General features: G+C 41.2%; 3 protein-coding genes across 5 annotated transcripts in view; all 3 read right to left on the reverse strand.

Annotated features, from left to right (window-relative positions):
• The window catches only part of fmnl2a (formin-like 2a), a 49,298-nt gene extending 37,793 nt beyond the window's left edge, over positions 1-11,505 (reverse strand). For 2 of the 3 annotated variants that reach the window (XM_046403200.1, XM_046403201.1), the window contains exon 1: positions 10,745-11,504. In XM_046403200.1, the coding sequence (XP_046259156.1) occupies positions 10,745-10,858 (114 nt within the window). In that variant the 5' untranslated portion in view covers positions 10,859-11,504. Of the gene's footprint in view, positions 1-10,744 lie in introns of all 3 variants that reach the window. The other variant, XM_046403202.1, reaches the window with a different exon arrangement.
• A 4,710-nt stretch (positions 11,506-16,215) lies between these two features.
• On the reverse strand, positions 16,216-19,902 carry sumo3b (small ubiquitin like modifier 3b). The gene is made up of 4 exons (XM_046404397.1): positions 19,746-19,902; positions 18,768-18,896; positions 18,520-18,591; positions 16,216-17,391 (listed from the first exon to the last, which is right to left on the reverse strand). Exons 1-4 carry the CDS (start codon positions 19,764-19,766, stop codon positions 17,326-17,328), a joined length of 288 nt encoding a protein of 95 aa, XP_046260353.1. The 5' UTR covers positions 19,767-19,902; the 3' UTR covers positions 16,216-17,325.
• Positions 19,903-20,579: 677 nt separating this feature from the next.
• On the reverse strand, positions 20,580-24,409 carry pttg1ipb (PTTG1 interacting protein b). The gene is made up of 7 exons (XM_046404396.1): positions 24,148-24,409; positions 23,699-23,754; positions 23,496-23,604; positions 22,495-22,597; positions 21,971-22,036; positions 21,371-21,417; positions 20,580-21,050 (listed from the first exon to the last, which is right to left on the reverse strand). Exons 1-7 carry the CDS (start codon positions 24,269-24,271, stop codon positions 21,007-21,009), a joined length of 549 nt encoding a protein of 182 aa, XP_046260352.1. The 5' UTR covers positions 24,272-24,409; the 3' UTR covers positions 20,580-21,006.
• Between the last annotated feature and the right edge of the window lie 1,467 nt (positions 24,410-25,876).

Genomic DNA, 25,876 nt, shown 5'->3' on the forward strand with positions numbered 1-25,876 from the left:
TTGAGTGTTATAAAAAGAGTAAAAATAGACAGCTGGCTGAAAGCCCACCAACCAGCCCACCACCTTCCAGGAGGTCTGCGGAGGCACGGCCCTCGCAGCCCATCTGGTTACAAAAGCAAACACAGCCCACAGGAGGGGCCTGCTTTAGTCCCAGTTGATGTGAAAACATAACCTAGAAGCCATCCATTTGAACAGCGATATGTCTAAAAATATTCCACACTGGCTCATCAAGAATCAGAAGTTCAATCAGAAGTCATCATGCAGATATTGTGTACACATATTGTGAGGATATCTGAATATCTGGTAATGTCAGCCCTCAGTGGCAGTAACTGACGCACTGTGCATTGTATTTTCTCCTCTCGTCCATCATCAGAAAACTATACTTAACATGTTCAAAACATGCGCCAAGCACCATGAATAAAACTGTGGTACAATAGAGAAAGTGGACAGCTCAGCAATCCCCAGGGAAAAAAAGCTATAATACACAAGCTGTGCATGAGGTAATTTCCACATCCTGGCCTTCACATATCATTACTTTCAGGAGTGCTCTTGAACTTAGAAACAACTGAGACTCAAGTCAACAAAACAGATAAATACAACTGATCCAACTGGAAAATTAAACATTTGTTTAAGGGAAGCATGCTTGCAGTAAATCTAATGTGTTGGGTTTGACAACCTATAAAGCAAAGCCAAAACTTGGACGTGAAATGCCCCATTAGATACCCTTCTTGCTCTCCCACAGAATCTGAAAAGTTAAAAATGGCATGAAAAAACTTTCTGGGGAGCAGATAAGTGATTGAAAACAAGCCCCTGCTTCACTGCATTAACTTCTCCCTCTAATGTGTACACTATACTGACAAAAGTGTGCAGTACGGCGCCTCAGGCACCCAGCCTCCTCTCAGATATCTTTCAGCGATTGATTTGTCCTTGGGGACTTAGGCAGCAATGAGTCTGAGGCACACCCACACTCTCCTCTTTCCTTATTATCTACCTTTTTTCCTCCTAATGCAGCACAACCAGAGAGAACTTATAATCTTTCTGATTGAGCCAACAAAATCGATTCACCCAAACTGTTTTCACCACAAAAGTCAAACTAACAACCTGAACAGACTGCATCTCTTTCTGTTGTGAACGCCCAGTTTGCATCATCCAAAGCAATGTTCTAACCTCTAAGTTATTACAATTCCTCTGTAATCTCTTCATCTGTCATTACAGACATCTCACAACGTGCCACAACAAGAAGACCTCTGACTCTATTGGTTATTGACGACTAGTCATAACAAACATTCGCAAATTGCTCAATACTCTCAAATGACTGGATGCTGTGCTGTTCTCTCCCCGTACTTTATTCATCAGTCACCGGTGTGCTGTGTGTTTTTAATGCATTTACACAGTTATAATGAGGTAAGCGCTGCAGGCTACCCTCCTGAGTTGTAAAACACCTCTCTAGGTGTACTCATACGTGACAAACTGCAAAACTGCATCACATTCCAGTTATTTCTGCTCCCATTCAGCCTGCAGGAAAATGGACGAGCCCTGCAGCTCAGACGTACAAGGATCAAAATCTGTCACATTCACAGAGGACGCAGTGAACGATAACTGCCTACATGAGGGAGGAAGGAGTGGGACGGCACGCGCTATCCAAGCTGAGCGGCCCTCCACTCATTAGCGCAGCGTGGATCTGTAATCCTTGGCGTTCTTTGAGGGCACAGGTGTCCTCTGTCTGTCCTCAGATTAGCTTTTGTAATCCCCAGGACCCCCTGCTCCGGCTCAGCAGCCTCCTCCATCGAGACGGGAGTGTTTGTGTTTGTGAAGCTGTTCACTGGAATGGTGAGTTCAAATGTTTGAGCCCGACCTCTCATTTTCCACACTTGCAAGCACATTCCAGCTAAATTCCTTTCATTTACTTCAGTGTGACTACTTTATAATATTACTGTACTTGTGCCAACCTCATATTCTCTAACAGGAGCTCATCAGTCTGTACCAGCTATTCTTGGTGAACAGCATCACCTTGTCTAATTTTCTCCACATTCCCCTTCTGTCATCAAATTGCATTCAGTGAGCCGTTCAACAGAAATGCGACACTACACCGTATATGATTAATGACAAAATGAAAGCAGCTGCACATTTACTGTACTATTTACAGCAGAGTTAATGCAGCTTCTTTGTTTCAGCCTCAATGCATCTTAAGAGAAATTCACAACTTACTTGGTTGCACTGTGGGCAAACATACAGTATGCTGCAAAAGCGCTGCTGCAATCGTTACATTGTGGCTTTCATGCTGGATGTTATCCAAACACCGGAAACATTATGGAGATGATTTGGAGCAGCAGGAAGTTGTCCAAATAAAACAAATGATACACGAACACAGAGGAGGAGTTCTAGCCAGGCCAGATGTTGCAAGGTTGCGAAAGTGTCTGGACTGAGGCGGAGTCCACGTTCTTGTTCAAGCGAACAAAGAATAAGAATCAGAAAAGTTGTTTATCTGCAAGACAAACAACAGCTCACAGGAGTGTAAATGCAGTGGGTTAAAGAGTGAAACCATCAGTTTACTTGAAATGTGTTATGTAAGGTTTGAAGAAAACACCCACAGATAAAGTTTAGCTGCTTCCACAGTGATAAACTTTATTTCCGTGGGTAGCAGTGGGATGAGCAGGAAATGTATGAGCTCACAAAAAGGAGGCTGACTAATGTAACGATGCTGCTAAGTATATAATCCTTCAGAGCTTTTAATCTGTCTTCTGTTAACGACGACATCCCAACATATAAAACCACACACTCATCTGCAAAGTTGTGACGGAGTAATAGTTACCTGTATATTTTTCATTTGTTTGTTTTGGACAACTTTTTGGATGTGTTATAAATTGATCCTTTTGCATCTCAATAATCTTCAGCTGAAATGGTTTCTGCGGCGCAATGTGTCACCGCCTCCTCCTGCACATACTGCACTACTTTGTCTTACGCATAAACATCTTCACACACACACCGAACAGTGCATGCTGAGGCTTCACTGGTGTTTGGAAATATCAAATTATTAGCTTCGTGACTCAGAGGTTGCATTAACATGCTTGGCTTCTTCTTTGCTTTATCTCAGTTTCAGGGATAGTTTTGGTAGCCCTGCTAACATCTGTGATGGAGCTCAATGGACAACCACCAATTAAAAACTCTAAACTCAACACTAAACTTTCACCCAGCGATCAAAGAGATTACCCTGACATCCGAAAACACCTGAAAGGCAGCTTAATAACACACGAATATGAATGAAAGCTGATGAAGTCACCATCCCCAGCTGCAAGAAGCAATCCTGGAGGCCTGGCAGAGGTGCATCACACAGAATAAGCTTCATGTGGACAAAGCACCGACCAACCAAAGCAGTTAGGATTATGATTGGCCCAATTCCAATTTGTCAAAACCAAACCACCTCAGTGTTAACCAACTGAACCACTACTAAAAGAAACAGATAGGTCTACTCATCTGTTCTGCATTATGTCTTGTGAGCATGTTATTACAGGCTTTTCATTAAAAATTAACTCGTTCACCTTTGACTTTTGTCTCTGTGATTTGCTGTATTTGGTGCAAGAATTACTTAAATGTGTTTTTAACCAAATGTCAGTCAAATAAACTGTCTGATGAAAGAAAGAAATGCTTCCAAAGACAGTGGGGTGCTATGAATCTTAGGTTTGATGTGGGGGGTCCAGGGTGAGAGGCACATCGTCTTTCTAATAAAGCCTGAAACAACAGACTGCGGCATTGTCTGGAGCTGTGATGGGGCCTATATCAAACTCTGGCAAAGAGCACTGCAGTACATTCAAATGCAACAGGACCTCCCATTAGGCTCTGCAGATGTTAATTCTGGCAAGTCATTACCCGACAAAACCTTCTTTTTTTACTTCTGGCAGCTTCAAAAGCAGCATATGTTGCAAGAAAAACAACATTCAGAAGGAAGAGCCCAAAAAATGTCAGGATCTTTCAAAGTACTACACTACATATCAAGGATAAGGTTATACTGTATGTTAAAACTCTGACTGCACACATAGTCTATATTGCATAAGCTTATAAAAAGCCAAACAACATGAACAACATGTACTAACAACTCCAAAATGTCAGCTGATAGACCACGAGTCCAAGCCTCACAGACCCACTTTATTCAGCTCCAAAAAGCTACATAATGGGGCCACCAGATGACACTATTTATGGTGATTATGTAATTTAGCCAAAAACCAAACTGTAAACACTCTCAATAAACCTCAAGGCCCCTAAAAGAGAGAATATTATGAATACCACAAGACAAAGCTGACCCTGAAGCCACAACACGCCACTCATTTGTCACAGTCACACCGACATTTGAAGGCTTTTCTGGACGTAGGTTCTGATAAAGCTCAACACCATGAACGTCAACAGTTCAAAAACACAGACGCTTGTGCCACACTTTGGCCAGGCGACCTCAGATTTATAGCACAGCTGCCACCTTGGAGCAAGGACAGATCGAAGACCATAATGCACCACTCTCCCGCTCTTTTGTGTGGCCCTTGGACAACGTTGGGAACATGAAAGGACCAGGCTGGCCTTTTCAAGTCTTCCTGCTCTTTATGAATTAGGACCTACAGCAAAGATGTCCAAGAGCAAGGCTGAATGCAACACTGAACCCTTTTCTTATGAGTGATGTTAAAAAATCTGCCCAAGAAAGTTTCTCCTTCTTTCAAAGCAACAAACAAAAGCTCAACTGCTCCTGCTATTATTCTGTGGAGGGTCGCAAAGCCAGACTCTTCTTATAGTCCAGCACACACAAACAAGGGTCAGACGCTGCTGTAACAGGTATGATCATACTAAATATCCTCTGAAGTCAGTATCCCTCTGCTTGGTCACTACTCTACATACTCGCTGCCACCCACAGCAGTGCCAAAAACCAAACCACCTCCAAATGTGCGGATGTCAAAACTGAACTGAGAAGTACAATAGTGACTGAAACGCCGGTGGTTTCAACTCAGCAGTGCCTGCATACAGCCAATAGACCTGTTCCCACATCATCAGCTGACCCTCCGCCAGCCAGGCAAGATGCCCCCCAGGCGTCGCTTCGGGGTTTTAAGCAGCACATTATCATTCAACCTCTCAATCCTTCTGAGAGGCTGCAAAGGCCAGCAACACCAGCAGCCAGATATCATCGCTCCCCAAGCATTTCATGCTCAGCACTGTTATGGCTAATTGGTGGGTAAGCGTCCTGGGGTGCCGACACAGCAGAAACGCACAAGCATATACGCGCGCACGCACACACACGCACCCACACATATTTGGGTATGTGTGGTGGCCTCTCGCAGCCTGCCGGGTCTGGGTCCAGTGCCAGGCTCCGTCTTGAGCTCTCAACAGAATAAAGAGCAGCTCTGTTCCCTGGGGCTGCTGCACGGGATTCAGCAACAGTTCACCCTCTGCTCCTCAGACAATACCCATTGTTCTGCTTTTTAATGAAGAAGAGTCGACATGGAAAAAACTAGGAGGGTTGGCTTAGTCACTTCCTGGGTCCTGTATAGCAATGTAGGAGACGAAGGGATCACCGTGTTCGCACAAGCTGACAGACCCATCTTTCACAAAAAACTGAATGTGTCTGATCTAACTTGGTAACTTGGTTTCTCCAGTTAATCTTTTTTGTTTTCCTTTTTTTCCCCCATTCACAGGCCATTTGGTGAGAAAGAAACACAATCATAAAACACATTGTTAAGGTGCGTGTGATAAAACTTTAAATGTCTGTGAAAGGAGGGAGACGACACTTAACATGTGCAGTCATTGGAGCTGGCATGCTGTTAAATGCCAGGCAGGTAGCATACAGTGGCTTTATCCCTTGGGATCGATAAAGTATCTATCAATCTATCTATCTATCTATCAAAACCTTTTAGCAGCTGCCAGCAAACAATGCCAGTCATAGTGAAGCAAACAATTAAGTTACGACCCGTAAAACTAAAAACAGTGAGCTGAAAAACATTAAAATTCTCTAGGGCTGATGGAAACTGCTGTTGTGAGATATGTCATCACTGCTAGGGACACCTTTCACATTACACGTACACATCTGAGCCGTTGTTTCTATAAAGAAATTGATTATAGGTGTTTTAATTCACCTTCAACTGTATTTTTAAAACTCAGTTTAATACTGTTGAAGTCATCAGGGTGAAAGCACGGCTAGCTTGGACTTTTCAATGTGACAAATTAAGAGTTTAGTTGAACATGAAGGTTACTCATGTGATTAATCTGGGGAGTAGATTTCCAATGCAGGGCTTCGCAGCACAAATGACAGCAGCTTGAGGTGCCTCAACAGCCTTTAAACAAAGCAGCTTAGATGGGAAGAGCAGCTACAACGACGGCTAAGCCTGCAGTTCCCCATATGGCATTTAAGCAAGCAATGGCTGTAAACTTCTTTGGCTCCCCGGCAGCAGTCTTGATATTCAGCAAACACTACGGCCATGAGATTGAAGAGGATGATATCCTGAATGTGGGTGCAATCTAATTTGATGTCAACTCTGTGGTTAGCTGTGCCAAAGGAGCAGACATGACGCCTGAGCAGAATTCCTATCACACAGAGTCATTTTCCTGTGGTTCAACTTGAAGCATATAGACTGGCTCATACTGTACATGTGACTCACTGAGAACGATTGCAGTCATTTCACATGCTTTCAGTCAGTGTGTACTTATAAAACCAGAGACAAAACAGCCACTTTGAAGCTTCGCTTATATTCTCTTATGGTAGGCTAAATGACAATGTTGGACTGATTAGACAATGAGTGCAGAGCAGATTGATTTGCAGAGATGTTAATATAATCAGGCAGAAAGTACATCCACTGTAATAGCAATGCTGTGGAGGGTAAACATCAAGCTGGCTGCTCTGATAATGGCTCCTCGTGATGGGCAATCCATCTCCTTCTTGTAGACTTGTCTCGCCAAATTGTATGGCAACCACAAGAGAGGTGAAGGCTTGCAAACATGCTTTCCAGAGTGACTAGAGAGCCTTTTTCCCAGGATGCTGTATGGGGAAACTTATCCCCTCAAAGCACTGCACTACAGTCATACTCACAAGATGTACAAAGCAAAGAGCAGACCTGAAACACACAGCAAACTGTCGACTGGAATGCTTATAAATAGTGAAAACAAAATCCAGTTTGCACCAGCATGGAAATCTACCCCCTCATTTAGTACTTTAAACAATGAATATTTGGGTTTAAACTAAACTTCACTTCATGGCCAAGGTCACATGTGAATTATACTTTCTTATCATGGCAGAAGCCTTGCATTTTAATTATTTTTTTTATTATTTCAAAAATCGGCCTCAGGGACTCCTCCAAGGATTCACAAGACAGACTTCAATGGGTTTCAGTGGTTTCGTTGAGCAGAAAATGCCAACTGATCCGACATTAAACACAGACGTTTTTTTCAATTAAGTGACACTACGCAGTCACACACAGCCACATCACTGCATGTGACTGGCAAAAAGTCAAACTGAATTTATATCAGACTTCAAATGCTGATTTACATTAAAATTTACTTGACTTCACATAATTTGGAGATGCACACGACATGCAGTCTACAGTACAGTAGACAGTTGTTTTTTTTTTTAAATTTTGTACACAAACTTCAACTTATCAGCATAAAACCTTGCTCCGGCAGAGTCTCACTGTTGCCAGGTAACTGACAGTACTATACAGCGGTATACTACGTATAATTTGCATGTGGAGAAAAACCATTGAGGTTAGACACAACAAAATGTTCAACCTGATCTTGGAAGCAGCAGTTGACAGAACAATCACCAACCAAGGTCCACAGACTCACTTTGTTCTCCATTTACAGCTACAGTTGAAGTTCCTGGAGCCTTTGACCTTCCAGTGAATACGATTTAGTCAACCAAAAACTTCTTGTTTACTGGGAGAAAACAGCTGATATGTTGGTGTGTTTTCATGCTGACTTAATGGCAATGAATGGCTTCTTTTATGGCAAAACACACAGGCCTGATATCTCCAATTATCACTGTGAGCAGACACAATCAGCGATACGTGGCTACTACACATCAATAGTTAATGACCACTGACTGAAATGTGCCAGCAGCACCAAGTGGTCTTGCTTATTTATTCTTTGATGAGGTATATTTTTAATGAAAGACAAGAAAAACATGTCAGCCTGCATAACTGATCAGGCTCGGTATCAAATTTTTAAAGCAGCAGCGTTCGCCTTTAACGGGTATGTTGCGTATTAAAGTAATCCTGAAATGTATAACAGAACACTGTGGTACCATCTACAGCTCAGGAGCTCAGGTCACTTTAATCATCAAACAATCCTTACACAATTCCTGAGCCCAGTATTAGTTGCAGGTTTATGAATAACTTGTACAGCTGATGGTCTACACTCAATTCTTCCTGTAGGAATTAGCCTTATTTGATATGCATGCTTACATACATGTGTGGTCTGTTCAGATGATGGAAGTCATGAGTCCACATCTAAGCGGGCACTTTACACATCACACAGCATGGACCTAAATTCAAACACGTCCTTGATAAGAAACTGAAGGGTTTGGCGAGGTGAGTGCTTAAATAAGGTCGCACACAGCACAAGCCTTTAATCCAAACAGCTCCCTACTGTGATCCTGAACTTACCCGACGATCAAACATATTGGGAGTGGCAGGTAAACAGTCCTGCTGCTGTTCCATCACGCCTAGCATGCTGAAGAAACACTATGGCATTGCAACAAGTCAAAAATTTATGTAAGTGTCCCACAAAAGGCTGTTAGTTATATGTTACGGCTGATAAAGGAGCAAAACATTTTGTGTCTCACTGTGACAGAATAAAGCTTCTCATTGGCAGATAACATAAGAAATGATTAACGACTAGATGAAAGGGCTGTTAATCAGCATCCAAGCACCCTTCAGTCTTGATTAACCAGCACTGGTAACCACTGATACGTTGGGATACAGAGAGGACTGAGAGGCTTGACGAGGCATCGTCCCAATCATCTGCTATTCAGACTGAAGTGAGGTCATCGCAGTCACACGGTGCCACTCGCTGCACCAATCAATGGAGCCAACTGCCATCAGGCACAGGTGAGGCACATTAGGGTTTAAATGGCAGTAAATAACACTAAACGCTGTGATTATAGCACTAAATTCTTCTAATGCTGGAAGGTTTCCACCCCGCCAAGAGCTGAGGCATCATGCTGGCAGCAGGGAGGAGGAGGAGGAGGAGGAGGATGGGAGGGAGGGAGCGGGGGAGTTCCTGACATGCTATGAGGATCTGCTTTTCTGACAGGCAGCCCCACGAAATCCTCAAGTTAGGTGGATTTTTGTTTATCTTTATGGAAAGATAATAAGGATTAACTCTGCAAACCAAACCTGCGGATCCTAATCATTTCCTCACACAAGACATTTACCTCTCAGAGTGTTCATATCCCACACGTAGGAAGGGGAAAACTTGATGATCAAAAACTGCATTAGTATTCTTAAACGTGATTAAGAAAAAGGCCCAAATCCCTCTGTGGTGTGACGTCAACACCTCCCTACCCCAAAGTCTGCTGAATGGGATTCATCAGTGTCTGACAAGCAGCAATCACACCCCAACACAGCACTGTGACACACACACACAGTGATCTGACTTCCACCTCAACTTGATCTACTTTCTGTAATGGGCTTACAGGCTCAATGATCTGCACACCAAAAAAAAAAAGAAAAACAAAACAAACCGAGATAGAAAACTAAACCCTATTTCTCAACTTAAATACATGTTTACAATCACTCAGCTATGAAAACCTGCTCTCTGAAGTCAAGTTCCTTCTGCTGAGCGGCTAATGTTTATGTGAGCAGTTGGCCCGGCGACGATCACGTTTGACCCACATTTTGCCAGCTCTCGAATTTCACCATCACTCCACCGTTCTTCTATTTAGTCCTTTATTCACTGGCTGGAGAGCCGTGCACAGAAAATTCTCACAATCAGCGAAAAGTTTAGACGATTTAGGTGGCGTGTAATGCTTTATCACCAACGCTCTGTCCGACTAAACTCCAACTCCCACCCCACCCATCCATCAGTTCCTCTTTGAGTATACCTAGAATTTAAAGGATCTGTCAAACACACCAGGAATGCTCAGCGTTCAGGTAAATTGTTGGCACAGGCTGTTGACACTTTACGATGTGACAGATGTTTCAAAGGACCTGGCACGCTTAGAGCTTCAGTAGCGAGCCAGCGTCTGAACTCATAAAGTTTGGAGGGAAAAAAAAAAAAGACTGCCATAAACCCAATAATTTGCCATGTCATGACTGCAGGTGTCTCATGTGATTACACTTGGAAATTTACAGAAGCACTGAGGTTGGATGTGCTGTAGGCTGCTGTAAACATTTGTTATTTGGAGATAAGGGAGGCCAAAAAATGTGGACCCTGGTGCATCTTTTCAGACCAGAATACTTCACTGGGAAACTTGTCAAAATAAGACAGCGACTTGAGCAGCTGCTGAATTCAGTATCCTTCAACTTCATCATCAATTTACTAAGAGTTGAAAAGCCCCAAGACTCCCATCAAGCTGCACCTCTTGTACCTCTGTGCTTTTTGGGGGGTCGGAATACCCCCTTTTTTTTTGGAACAACAAAGGACAGGCGTGCTGGACAAACACAGGTCCAACCCACACACACACACTCACAGCTGTCCATGTCCCAGGACACTGAGGCGTGGAGGGAACAAAAGACTAACATATAAAAACGATTTCCTCCATTTTTTTGTAATCTCTTACCAAAACGGTCGCAAATCTTTCCTCCAGTTCACCCGGATCGGGCATGGGCAGTTTCAGAGGCATGTTGTGTCCTCTGAAATCAGTGTGTTGGTCCATGCTCCCTGCGTTCCCCATGTTTCCTCTTTGCCCAACAAGTACAACTTTTCACCTCCCGACACACACACACACACACACACACACACGCGCCTCTCTCTGGGACTTCTTGAGTTTAAAAAAATCTCCGCGCGGCGTTTAAAAAAAATAAAAAATAAGTAAAATAATATCCCCTTTGGTTGTTTTCTTGCTCAGTCGCTGGCTTCTCTGCAGCTTTTCTCCTGGTCACGTCTTGAACATTAAGCACATGTGAGGGAGGCAGCATAACGCGACGGGTCCGAGCGGCGGCAGCGGCGGCTGCAGCTGCGGCAGAAGCAGCAGCGGCGGCAGAGCCCCTGGTGAGGCATTTTCACGGCAAAAAACACAAGGAGAAACTTGACTCGATCCACACGGACCCTCTCCTCTATGTTATCCGTATCTTGCACAATTTCGGCTCCACTCCCAGTCGGTAGTAATGACGACGAGCATGATTCACGCTTGTTGCAATCAATCCCCCTTCTTCTCCTCCTCCTCCTCCTCCTCCCTCCAAACACCGTCTGTGAGTTGGTGAGTGGAGCTGCCTTCACTAATCCCTCCAGTGCTGACCAGCTAGTTTAAGGAGAGGAGGTGGGGGGGCACAGAGTCTCATCCCTCCCTACAATGAGCTCTTTCAGGGGCAAGCCTCCCACTTCTTGGGGCGTAGCTCCCAAAGCCGTAGCTAAGGAGATGATTTTTTTTTTTCTGTGTTGCATTGTGGTACTTTGAGTCCGCTTTGTGAGCCACAGCAAACTTGGGTCCAACGAGACCTTCACCCACCCCCCTCAGGCAATTTAGAGATGATCTAAGATATTAGAGATAATCTGCGTTTTTCCTCAGTGTATGTACATTGAAATGTTTGTTGATCGCTTTATTGACCCTCTTTTGCGGTTTATCTTTTAATCACCAACACTCACACGTAGTAAGGTCATTTTACTTTGACAAAACAATCTTTAACCGCTCCCTCAGAGGAGATATTCAGTATTGCAGCAGAAAAAAGGACAGAAATAAGTAAAGAAACAAATAAGTTAATATGTATAAATTAAAAAATACGAATAAATTGTGATAGAAACTTATACATGACCATTCAAACTGCAAACCTTCTCTTGTGGGAATTGTATGATTTGTGTCAGTCATTTATCGTGCCTGAGGTTATAGCATGAATGTGAAAACCAGCAGCTCCAGTCTCAAGAAAATACGATAAAATCTGATTGTTATTAGTCACACTTGTGTTTGACAAAGTCAAAATGTCTCCTGTGAGAAAGAATGACTTAATAGCTTAAACCCTGTCAACACAGTGGAAAATAAAGTTTGTGCCAGTCGTCTCATGTTTGAGGTTAACCAGACGATCCATCATATTATACAATCATTTCTAAACCAGCAATTCCAACAGCAGCTCCAGTCATTGTGTTACTATGATCAACTGGTCTCAATGGTTTGACTTGCCACAGCAGGAAAAGCACAGATGTAAATGACAACTTTAATTACGTCTCCTCTCTGTATGAAAGTTCAACTTGTTTCTGCCCTTTTTCTGTCTTTCTTCAGTCAATATTATTGGGACAAAACCTTTAGCCACACAGTAGACAGATCTATTTCCTAGATTATATCTCAGGAGGCCCTGCGATTGACTGGCGACCAGTCCAGGGTGTACCCCGCCTCTCGCCCGTAGTCAGCTGGGATAGGCTCCAGCTCCCCCGCGACCCTGACGGATAAGCGGCATAGAAAATGGATGGATGGATATCTCAGGATTTTTGACTTCAAAATCCAATGGGTCTTTTTCATGAAAGATTTAGCTTGTGGATTTTGCATGCTGGGTCCTGTACTATCACAGCGGCATATCTTAGTTGGACATCTGAACAGAACACAGCCATTGTTAGTGGTTTTACTAAGAACTTCTGTCTAACTACAGTGTTTGTGATAACTCAGTCACTGACATGTTTATTCCTCCTCGAGATATCGACATGTACAAGAGTGAAATCTGATCTGCTGACAGGGTGGAGACCACATTACGCACAACAGGGTGACATCAGTAATGTAGAGCTCTGGAGACGATCCAGAGGTTCTCCAGATGCACAGAGGTTTCATTCAGGCTGCTGGACACATTCAACAGGGGAGGGTGTCACATCTGAGGTTGCTGGCTGGACACACTGAGGACACAAAACAAAGCTGAGTGACCTCATATGATCATTACGTGCTTGGCGTGAAACAGATTTGCTGTGTCTGAAGACCCCTCCCCTTGTGCTGTGCGCTGCATGTTTATCCATTTATTTTATTTACTTAGAGGCTCAAAGAAAGGAGGAAAAGTTCAGAATCCATCACAGCAAACACACATACGTTTAGGACGAGAGTTTGGATTTTAAAAAAAGACAAACGATGGTCAAAAACATGAAGAGTTTGTGTACATCCAATCAGTAATTTAAGAAATAGCCAAGTACCAAGAAACCATTTGATGATATTATCTTAATGCATTATGCTCATGTTTAGTGTGCACACATCTTTCCAGCAAAAGCACTGACAGACCACATGTGTTCATGTTCTTTATTTATATTGAGCGTGGGACATGTAATGTTAGATTCTTCTGTCTCCCATGACACATGAGTTACTGCAATGAACAAATAATTAAAAAGAACGATCAGAAAGTAAGAAGGAAGCCGGTGTGTGTTTACGGACCATGGCCAGGGTTAGAGAGCCCCCGTAGCAAAAAAGCAATAAGCAGGTGGGCCCATATTAAATCTGTGCTCCTCCATTACTCTGTGTATGTGTGTGTACATCATCATGTTAGTTATTTATATGAACATAAACTCATCTAATACATGTTGGCTTCTCGTGTGAGAATGATCATTCTAAATACGTGTGAGTGAACGAGTGCAGTTGGACTCCACCAATTATCTTGTCACAATAATAAACAAATGGACCTCGTTGTATGGTGACAGCAGAGCAGTGCATGGCATAAGACGGACAACGAATGAGCTGTAAAACACTAATAAAAACCATTGAGGGCCTGTGCTGCCTTACACAGCCGATGGCGACTCTGCACAACAGAACAGCAACGCCTCGATTGGATTCTTGCCTGTTCCAGCTGCAGTCTGTGTGTTCTTCCACTGCTCGACAGACTGTGGGTTGTATAACGCACACACACCCTTTAATTATGTCAAATATGTTTTATTGCTATCTTTGGAATTGTACCTTTTTTCAGCCAGTCCTCACAGGTAATTTGGAAAAATTGCGCTGTGAGGACAAACCAATACGAACTGTTTGTGAAATAGTTTTAGTGGTGCATTAGCATTTTACCAAACACATATAGTCATATATTCCCCCACGAGGCAGCGGGAAGAAACCAGCCAGAGGTTGAATGTAGCGGGATGCACGGGTGGAGAGGGCACCTTGCAGCTGCATCTCTGAGAGATCCTGGGGAAATATGAGAGGCTTCAGATATCTCCACAAGGAAATATAAAATGCAAAGGAGATGCCAAAAATAAAGGCAGCACAATCAGACCAGTGTGTGCGAGGAAGCTCACAGGGAGTTCATTTGGCTGCACAGTTAAGTAACATCTGTGAAATGAAGTCCTCTTAAATAAAACTCATGAAGTTATGGCCTTCACAAGGCTGGAGTGGAGCAACAGACGTGTCTTTGTGTTTTAATTTAAAGCCTGGACACTTGAAGATGTAGCCAGCAATGATCCTCTGGATCTTCGCAACAACAGTGCCCTCTAATGTATAGAAAGTGCATTGCACACTCTGTGTGAGATTGCTGTGGAATAAAGATGGACATTCTATTTCAACAAACTTTTCCCAAGGAGAAAAAAAATGCTTGTAAACATTCACTTCTCTTCAAATGAAGTTTCAAGTTTCCACAATAACAAATTAGTGGTCAGAACGTTTATTTTCACCTCCGGTTGCATGAGACAGCAACCACAGATCAAACCCGCCGCCTGGGTTACAAGTGATCTTTTCGTCATGCACTCAGCTGTTATGACTGCATGTTCATTACAGCTAGGAGAAGAATATTCAAGACATTTGTGTCACATTGTCCAGCCAAAATAATTTTAAAGCAGGTCCACACAAATGAAAGGTAGCACAGCACATCCAGAAAGTATTCACACCATTTCACTTCTTGCACATTTTGTTACAGTCTCATTCCAAAATAGATTAAATTCATTTTTTCCCCTCAAAATTCTACACAAAATACCCCATAATGACAACGTGAAACAAGTTTGCTTGTATTTTTTTTTTTGCAAATTTATTAAAAATAAAAACCAAAAATATAACATGGACATAAGTATTCACACCCTGTGATCAATACTTTGTTGAAGCCCCTTTGGCAGCAATTACAGCCTCAAGTCTTATTGAGTATGATCCTATAAGCTTGGCACACTTATTTTTGGGCAGTTTCTCCCACTCTTCAATGTAGAACCTCTTGAGCGCCATCAGGTTGAATGTGGAGCATCGGTGCAAAGCCATTTTCAGATCTGTGAGCTCTGTTAGTCTGAGCTCTGGCTGGGCCACTCAAAGACGTTCACAGAGTTGTCCCGAAGCCACTCCGTTGTGATGTTTGCTTTATGCTTATAGGGTCGTTGCCCTGTAGGAAGATAAACCTTCGCCCCAGTCTGAGGTCCAGTGCACTCTGGAGCAGGTTGTCAGCAAAGATGTCTCATTGCTGCAGTCATCTTTCCCTCAACCCTTACTAATCTCAGTTCCTGCTGCTGCAAAACATCCCCACAGCATGATGCTACCACCACCATGCTTCACAGTAGGAATGGTATTGGCCAGGTGATGAGCAGTGCCTGGTTTACTCCAGACATGACGCTTGTCATTCATGCCAAGGAGTTCAATCTTTGTTTCATCAGACCAGAGAATTTTGTTTCTTGTAGTCTGAGAGTCCTTCAGGTGTCTTTGGGCAAACTCCAGGCAGACTTTCATATGTTTCTCTCTAGGAAGAGTCCTGATGGTTCCAAACTTAGTCTAGTTATGGATTATGGAGGCCACTGAGCTCTTTGAGACCTTTAATGCAGCAGAAATCTTTCTGTACCCTCCCCCAGATCTGTGCCTCGACACAATCCTGTCTCTTGGTTTGTGCTCTTACATGTGCTGTCAACTGTGGGGCTTATATAGACTCCTGTGCGCCTTTCCAACTCATGCCCAATCAGCTGAAGTTACCACAGGTGGACTCAACTCAAGTTGTAGAAACCTCTGAAGGATGATCAATGGGAACAGGATGCACCTGAGCTCAATTTGAGGGTCATGGCAAAGGGTGTGAATATGTACGTTACATTTTTTCCTTTTTCAATTTTAATAACATAACAAAATGTTGATATGTGAATACGTTCCAGATGCACTGTATATAACTCAAGAGGAGTCAAGAAGAGTATCAAACTATATTTATTGTATACAGTATAGGGACGACAAATAATGTACAAAAAAGTGGAATATCTGCCAATGTCACCTCGCAAATCTAACAAATGTTAATTTTAAAAAATGAATGAAGACACTGTCATAAAAAAAGGATTTCTACCAACACACAGACTCAAACCAAACTAAGCATCTTTTGAAATTTTTGAGAATGATGAACAAACATATTCAAATTGGCAACACAGCATCTCAATATTTGTTTATACAATGAAATATGAAATATATAAGCTTGGATGAGATCACACGGCTTCCTGAAAGGGTGAAAAATGCATTTACACACCAAGAGAAATTCTCCTCTGCTGTGAAGACTGCCGGTACAGTGACTGTTTATATCATCAGTTTGTATATAAATCAAACTCTTTTCCAAAAGAACACTATTCATTAAGCTTTTTGGTCCAAAAAACATCACCATACTTTAATTACCATTCTGTTAAAACTGTGTGGAGGGTGACAGTATTGAGGTAAACCATCCATGTGGATCTTTCTCCGCACAATAATTTTTCTTTGCAAATGCTGAAGGTAAAATGGACACGATATTCAGCTGTTCATTTAGAAGAAAAAAAAAAATACTAAAAAGGTACATGAGAAATATGTCATTGTGTCTTTCTCCATCCATGAAGACACTTACTTTCTGTAAGTTTTCCTCACAGTAATCATATGTATTAAAAACAGTTGAGCCCATCAAGAATTTGAATGAATTTACAACAATCTGGAAAAAATAAAGTTTCAGCATGTAGTTCAGCTTATGGTTTATGAAACATGCAGCAGGTCATCTCAACGTCATAAAAACTCTGAGTTTTGTCATTATGAGCCATATCTGATCTGAGACGCATCCCTGCCTTGGACAATTTCTAATCCATTTGTGTGAGGGTGTTTTTAAAAAATTACCCTGCATCTCAAAGTTAGGATCTGGCCCCAAATGAAAAACCTTTTTGATGTTGTGAGGGGGCTTGACATTTAGCCAAGCACAGCGGGGGAGAAAAAGAATTGAGTAAAAACAGAAATAAACAAATACAACATGAAAAGAACTGGTGTGGATGTTCTGCCGATAGTCCACATCCCATTTAAGAACAGCCTCCTCCTGTCTGTTGTTGAAATACATCAATAGTGTCCTCGTCCTCCATCTCCAGCTGTAATGGCGAAAAAAATGACTCATTAGTCCTTTAAGCACAGGAGTTATTTATTTTGCAGTGCAGTAAATCCTAAATATTTATGCTCCTGAAAATAGAGACGACTATCAAACAATCTCTACTTTTTTTGTACAGATGCATTGCTATCAACATCAAAAGGTTTCTGTTTTCACAACATTTAACATTTCATGTAATTTTCTAAATGAAAATTTGTTTTTGTTTTTTTTTTTTTTAAATGAGCTTATCCTCACAGTGAGTTAGTGAAAACAGTTGGTATTATCTACAAATATTTTTATACCGATCAAACAAATATAATCTCAACTTTCATGTAGCTTTGAAGAAAAAGGTCATCATTTTAGGGAAAATTTTCCTTTCCTTTCCTTTTCCTTTCTGCACCCTTGCAAACGTAAAGAATTTGCAGACTTCACAGAAAGGCCCTTTGTCAACCAGGTATCAAACCCAGGACCTCCTTGCTGTGAGACAACAGTGCCAAACACTGAGTCACTGTGCTGTGCGTGTCTGTTAGCTGAAAATGAATGGTTGTGTCCGAACAAAACAAAGTTCACAAACCAGCACCTTTAAAGCTGCCACAGATACCAGATGTTGCTTTTTTAAAAGCAGGCGATATACAGGTTTTCTGCCTTAACGGATCATTATGAAGTAAACGATGATTGCACAAGGTAATGGCTAAAGAACAAACACCATCTGCATTTAGACTGGTTAGCTATGAACCTCACTTTCATTATGCCATTTTGTCTGTCACCAGGCACATTTTGAAACTTCATGGTGAATTTCACGCCTGTCTGACACTCAAGTATTTTCATGCGTCAAGTGAGGTAAATACTTTCCATCATTTATCACTGCATCAGTATCAAATTACAAGTCGACTCTCCACTGAGTAACAATATATGCACTAAACACAACTGTACAAATAAAATGGCATCATCTTCACTGTGTCTACTGCTAATATAAGAATGTTTAGTAAAAAAAATCAATTTATATCCATTATATTCATTTGTACGTCACAATAAAAACTGAACACGACAAAGGAACAACACAAACCGAACTGTAAGAAATGTATTCAATAATCGTCTCAATGAAGACTACAGGAGTCCTTCTTTCACCCACCTGTGCAGGTGTGTCTGTTTCATTAATTGGCTGTCCATCGAACCTAAACCTTATCTGACGAATTGACAATCCCTGTAAAAAACAAAAAAATAATAAAAGAAACAGAAATGGCAATTTAATGAGAGTTTGCACCCAGTTAGGCATTAACAACACAATGTAAACAGTTCCACTTTTGTTAATTATACCTTCTAGCTGTAATTATGTCAACTCATGAGTCAGTTTTCCGATGTCGAAAAAAAACAACTTACCTGTCTTTCGCAGTACGCCTTCATTAGCTTGCTGAGTGGAGTGTGCCTTTTGATTTTGAACTGTACAACTGACCCGTCCTGACCAGCTACCTTGAGATTAATGTGGTCGTTCTCCGTCTTCACTCCTTCCTGCAACAAGAAAAAAACAAACCCGACATCAACAGCAGGAACATATCGGTGTTAAAGACCAGTTTGGGAGCAGATTAACTGTTGCCGACTACCTGAATGCATCGACGTCCGCATTCAACACGGGAGCTAATGAATCCCTTTGCTAACTCTATTTAACTCACCTACACAGCAAAGACTAAGTAAAATAACCAGAGGGAAATGTATAAGACATTTTGAGAGGAAGAATTCAGAAAGACGCCTCCTCATCCTGTTTTCAACATCTGCCGTTACTACAAGCAACCTCCGACGCATCCAGGTGATGGTCACCAGTTAATCTGACCACCAGTGTCCGGTAGCGTGGCGTTAATCTACAACAGCAAACTTAACCAGCCGGATAACTTCGGCTAGCTAACAATTTATGACTAGCTTGGTCGTGAAGGCAGGTTTCACCATACAGACACCGCACTCACACTCCTTGCGGTTCTTCCCTGGGTTAGCATAGCAAGCTAGTCCATGTTCGAACTGGCGCAGAAAGACACAATGGCGCAAATAAAAGGGAAAACAAATCATTCATTTTGCTGGCGATCTCTGATAACGACGTTGGCAAACCTTACCTAACATAACGGTAAGCTAGTGAGAAGCTGTAGTGGGGGTTAATATTGTTGGGACACTGCGAACGCAAACCTGTGCGCCAACACCCAAAAAGATCCGCAAATTGGTCAACCTTTGTTTTCTCCGTCGACCCGCTCAAATGCGGTATCTGTAGCCTGGAAGCAGGGCTAGCTTAGCACAATAAGCTAACGTTAACTTGCAATTGCAATCACTAGCTGCTAACAGCAAAAGAAAAACAAAACAAAACACAGCACTGACCTTTGGCTTTTCTTCAGACATTGTGCAATTTTCCAGGGATTTATTAGTAACGTGAAGACGGGGTATTAATGCTGAAGCTGGTTATCAGTTCCTCCGGCTCTTTTCGTTTGGACCAGGAGCGCGCACTGATATTTAAAATGTAATTCGACCAAAACGATCACGTGGTCCACTTTTTCCTCGGGGCCGCGGATACGTGAGCGCGCAGGGAAATTTGCGCATGCCCGTAAGATAGGTAAAACAAAAGGGCCCTTCTGCAAAGCAACTCTTTAATCCAGGCCAGGGGAACGTGGAAATATGATGGTAAAGATTGTTTTCTTATCAATACTTTAGAAAATCAGACTCTCTCAAATATATGATGAAGTCAAACTTTTTAAGTATAAATGGTCGCAGGATAAATATTTCTTAATCATAGTGTGAGTTCAAAGGCAACCTCACAAAGAGAGTCATGTCAAGGGTTTGGGGGTAAGATACAATAAAGAATTTTACATTGTTAACAACTCATCCCTTGTGACGCTATAGACTTGGTTGAAGAAATTCTGAGATAAACCTGAAAATCCAACAATGCTGGATCAAGATCCATAGTTATATTGTGGATCCCAGAGATTTGCAGCTTACAGTCTTCCAGAGACTGTATGTGTGATCTGTTTTCCCCACATTTAATGGATTTGATTTGATTTTCTGAGAATAAGGCTGCTAACTGTCAAAGGCTATCATACTGGATGTGTGAATAGAAAACACACACACACACAGAGTCACTTTTGGTTGACCTCTCTTTCCATATTTGTGCTTTTGTGGCGTGGGGATGGGAAATGATTTACAATTAAAGTCACAAAATAAAAATCTTACACATTTAATGTTGAAACGGACACAATTTGAATCAAATACCTTACATGTAGTTTGTCATTCTGATATTTATCACAAAAAATAGTAAAAGGTGTAAAAGGCATTAGGTGTTATAAATGAGCGTTTTATATAAAATAAATGTACATTATACATGAATGAGCATCAGTAAAATTGTGAGCAGAGGAAATATTAATCTAGCAGAGAGCAACAAAAAGAAAAAAAGAAAAGATTAGGTGCCAAGAACATGTTTGAACACCCAGACAAAATGATTTCAGAGCATTTTGGTGACAACACAAACTCACTCAATGCCAATTAGACAATCACAGTTTATCAAATGCTACATTATGTATATGATGTTACGGCATCAGTAAGATCCTCTTAAGGGATTTTTTTTAAGGAATGATGACTGAGATGCTTCTTAATGATCGTCCATACGGGCGTATGGATTATTCTTTGCCAGGCCTGAAAAGAACAATGGAGAGATTGACATTTGAAATTGTGGGTTTTAATGCAGTTAACTCCAAAATCTGTTTCCCCAAAAAAACTATTTAAAAATTCTGGAATTTAATTAATGTGTATCAGGTGTGCACAGTTAAAACTGTCTCCAGCAGATGGCACTACAGAATCAAATATGATTTGAAGTTGCTTTGTCGTGAATCACATATTTTTATCATTATTTTATTCTGTCTATCTTTGTTCATATTTACTTACTGGTATTTTTGATATTCCAGATTTCCATTTATTAACCCACTCAAAGCCCACAAACAAGAAATGTGTCTCACCATATTTCTGTCTGATTTCATCATGTCTCAGTTGCATTTCTGTTCTCCTGTTGGGGAAGAAACAAAGACAAATTGTTAGACAACAGAGAACACTGGCTTCACTCAGCCTACAATGTTTGAATCACAGCTTCAGGATCAACACAGAGCGCTGCTGTAATATGCTTATGGTTCATGCCTATTTCACATTTTAAATAACTAAATAAGCCAAAATATTGATGTAAAATTTACACATGTATGATATTTTAAACTCATTATCTACATCAAAACTGTATATATTACAATCATGATAATCAAGAAATTAACATTAACACTAAAAAAACTTCATTATACAGCATGAAGGTGCAGATCAAGGAGATGAAGCTCCCACTTCCAAACACTTTCTGCTGTAGTTTTCTACTTGCATCACTTTTGAGGAGGAAAAGGCTTTAATTGTCTCTTTCTATAGCGTCATTATCAGAATGAACATGTGTTTATCTGCATGCTGATGAGTACACACAGTCCCAGTTCCCAGCATAGCAGAGACTGTTTGTGGTTGTATCTTCACTAACTGACAGTCTCAGTTTTTGTATATGAAATATAATCGTTAAATTGCTTATTGACCTCTCTTTCTGACGGGCCTTCCTCATACGGGTTTGTCGCTCCACCTTTGCATCTTCTCTCTTGTTTCTGGAATATAAGAATATGTATTGTGTAGCATTAATGCATTATGCAGCCCTATTATATTACATTTTATCCCCAGGATCCTTTTATACATAAACTCTTACCTTGCAATATGAATGACAACAGTGAGACTAAAAGCCAGTACAGCACGAGTGACAAGTTTAATTAGTCTAATAATTATTATTATAAGGTGATATGACCAAACACACCACTGTCTCCTCTTCACCCAACACTCATTATTAAATTAACTAATTTTCAAGAGGTGAGAACCCCGTAGAAACAGCCACATTATTCTCAGATCTAAACCGCACTTACAAATTCTGGCAGGCTTTTGGAGACGGCGGTATCAGCGTAGCCTTGAAGGAAAAACAACCCATTGTGTGCCTGTGCCCCCCCCCCCGGCCCTCCTCTTTGCATGTTGAACCACATTTCACAGCCAACATGCCATGTGACTTTATACTTACCCAATTCTTTCACATTTGCAGCAGCAGAAGCAGCAAACAAGAATGGCAATGATGATGATGCCAGCCAGCACTGACATGGTGATGATCAGAATCTGGAAGTTAACTGGAAATCGAAGGTGGTGAATCAAAGATGAGTCATGTTTCAAGTTATAAGTTCTATCATAGAGACTCTACTACACAAGGGCTGCCCCATCTAGACATTAGTCAACAACTTCTAGTCAGTGTGAAGTCTGTGATGGTTCTTCTGTGAAGAATAAGCACCACCATTAGGTACTGAACCATTAAGTCAAGTAATCAATTCGAAGTATTTAGTGACTTTAAAGAAAGTCCCCAACTAGGACTGCTATTAACAACCACTTTAATTGGTGATTAATCTTGTTGATTTATTCTATGTTTGACTCCCAAAATGGCAGAAAGTAGTGATAATTGCACAATACACTTTCCTAATGCACTGGTAAGCAAACCTTTTCATGTCGAGGACCCCCTTAACTGACACACATTAGACCACAGATCCCCATTGGCTGAGATTTTGTTCCAGACAACCCCATCTGAATTTTGCATGTAGACGTCTGTTTTTTTTAGTGTTTGAAACCCATAACCAAAACGTTCATACATTCTGTCACTGTGTGACTTATGGATGGAATTATCGTGAAAATTAATTAGTCCCGTTTTTATTGGGGACACTAAGGAACCCCCCCCAATGACCCCACTTTGAAAACCACTTTCTATAGCACAGTGTAAGTCTTCAAATTGCTCTTTTTTCGGTGATTCAAATTCCCCAACCTTAAAATAATAATTTCACTATCAAGTACGACATAACAGCAGCATCACAACTGGGGAGCACTGACTAAAAAGTGTAATAAATTTAATTTAAACAAATATGTTCTTGTAATGTCTGTCTCACACACATCCTTATCAATATGCCTAAATGATCAATTAGCAGGTTATAACCAGATTTGACATTAATGGTTATCCCAGGCCTTTGATATAGTCAGTCTTACCCCAGCACAGCCCCCACCGTGCAGCATTCAGTGGACACAAACTGTTGGGGGGCAGGATGTTTCCTACTGGGTAGTCCGTGCATAGTTTGGATGGCTCGCACCACAAACACTGCAACAAATAACAACAACAAACCCAGTACTTTGTTAGGTATTTACATATCAACACCAGAGACGGTTACAGTGAATGCATTTGTTTGGCTTACTGTCACATTCTGCAGGCATTCAGCACAGCTGGTGTTGGACTTCAAGTCACAAGGAACTGAAACAGAGAAAAGTTACAAAGTGTTATATCGCGGCTACAAGCAGTGGTTTGAAAAGGCTCTTACAGTAAAGCCAATAAAATAATAAAATCCTACAAGAAGCTAACAAATCATTTGCAATGTACTTGCAACAACAGACTTCGCGTTGAATCACACTGATTTACTACAAGAAAAAAATCTGGGCAGAGTTTGCTCACTTTACAATACAACAAATGTCCACAGTTACACGAGTCATTACCGTGAACTAAGATTGTATTTGACTGTTTTTAATCTCTGTCCATATAATGAGTGAAAATCCATTTTGCTGCGGTCATGTGACAGCCTCCTGACTTGACTCTGGCCGGACAAAACAAAGCACAGCAGCTGAAGTTTAAAACAGACCAGACTCTTACCCGGAGCTGGAGCTGGAGTCTGCGCCTCTGAGGGCAGAAAAACACCGCAGGCGAGGGCGAACACAAGGGCTGCAGCTCTACAAACTCCCAACATCGTGAACCGAGCGGAAAACATCGACTGCATGGGCGAAGGGAACAAACCGACGCGTGTGAGGACTCAAACCCAAGGGAGGACCCCAAGTTTACGAGGGATGACGTCATGACCTCCTGACGCAGGCGTCATCACACGGCCGCAGCGTGAAGCATCACACACACAATGTGTTCAGAAAATGTCCCGCATGCAGAGGATTTAACAAGTGTCCCAACCGTTATGTTGCATTTTCCGCTTTTCTGCACTTTACGTGCTGTCAGCAGTCATTGATTAACGCTGACACATCGCTTTTAAACCCTCGACAACACGCCCTGCGTTGCCAGATTGTGAAATGTGATCCCGACACGCTGCATTGATTCGTGCACTTCAAATGAACTTTTTGAGTATTTCCTCTACGGGAAAAAGTCACTCTAAAATAAATCAACGACTTATTAACAGCCACAACTGCAGACTTTTATAGACAGACTTTTAAGTTAGGTTTTATTATAATTTATAAATACTATTTTCTATTTCAGACAACCAATTAGAAACAGAGAAACCTGGCTTTATTTATGACTTTAGTAGCGCATAAGAACCGACAGTGACGCAGGTGTCCCAAACTTTTAAATGAGAAAACAAATTGCTATAAATACTCAATGTAACATATATGTAACATTACAGATCTTGGACTCTAGAAATGTGCACATGTGAGTCATTTGAACCTTTTTATATCCCCCACAATTTCCTTATAAAGAAAAATGGGTCTGGTTTCTCATGGGGTAAAATTCATAAGGACAGAACTGATTGGAAAGTTAGATCCATTGCCTCTTATCAATGAATTTCTAAAATTTAAAATTGATCTGTAAAACACGAATCAAACTTTTTTAACATTATAAAGTTTGTTGTTGTTAAATGTGTATAGTATATATCAACATTAATGAAAATTATTTAGAAATAAAAAAGAAAAGACAGCAAAAAATCCACAATATTCAATACCCGGGTCTTTTTAACGTGTTCACGTCATGTAGAAGATATGAAGATAAGTACAGTCAACAGTCAGTTCAGTGCAGCTGATAATATCTCTCATATCAAATTATTCCCTTACTGTGTTAGCTCCCCATTAGTATGTCGTCAGCTGAATCAAATGGATTTGTCTTTGTAGGCTATGCCATATCATCATCCCTGAACCTCGCCTCACCCCACCCTGCTGACCCACACAGGTGTTCTAAAATACCCTGATTGACGTAAAGTCCAAAATGAACACGAAAGAAATTAATTCAGCTAATTTAAAAGGAGCACAAAAGTACAATAACAAAAGTTTAATTAAGTTATTTATATGTTGGAATTGCAATTTTAGTGTGGACATCGATGTGCTCACCAAAGTATAAGTACTAATATGAATACCGAAGGCAGCATTTTACCCACAATTTTACTGATGCAACAAACCCAACTGAGTTAATTAGGCACAGTAAATGGGAACACCTGTTTAGGTGTAACATGGTTGAACTGTTGTATGACTCAGACCTCAGACATAATAATTCTGTGTCAGCAGTGCATTCATTTATTTAAATCATTTTTTAAAATTTTTCATTTTCTCCATAAAAATGAGATGAATCAGTGGAAGGATACATACATTTATCTAAATTCCATCTTTGGTGT

Source organism: Scatophagus argus, chromosome 11 (genome assembly GCF_020382885.2).
Source record: "Scatophagus argus isolate fScaArg1 chromosome 11, fScaArg1.pri, whole genome shotgun sequence".
Lineage (NCBI taxonomy): Eukaryota > Metazoa > Chordata > Actinopteri > Scatophagidae > Scatophagus > Scatophagus argus.

Bases quoted from the DNA above. Each gene is read 5' to 3' on its own strand.
- pttg1ipb (XM_046404396.1), bottom strand. From the start codon at position 24,271: ATGCAGTCGATGTTTTCCGCTCGGTTCACGATGTTGGGAGTTTGTAGA. The intron at 23,755-24,147 runs GTAAGAGTCTGG...TCTCTGTTTCAG, and splicing joins GACTCCAGCTCCAGCTCCGG to TTCCTTGTGACTTGAAGTCC. The intron at 21,418-21,970 runs GTCAATAAGCAA...CTTCCCCAACAG, and splicing joins AAGGCCCGTCAGAAAGAGAG to GAGAACAGAAATGCAACTGA.
- sumo3b (XM_046404397.1), bottom strand. From the start codon at position 19,766: ATGTCTGAAGAAAAGCCAAAG. The intron at 18,592-18,767 runs GTAAGTTGTTTT...TGTTTTTTACAG, and splicing joins AGGCGTACTGCGAAAGACAG to GGATTGTCAATTCGTCAGAT. The intron at 17,392-18,519 runs GTGGGTGAAAGA...TCGCCATTACAG, and splicing joins AAACAGACACACCTGCACAG to CTGGAGATGGAGGACGAGGA.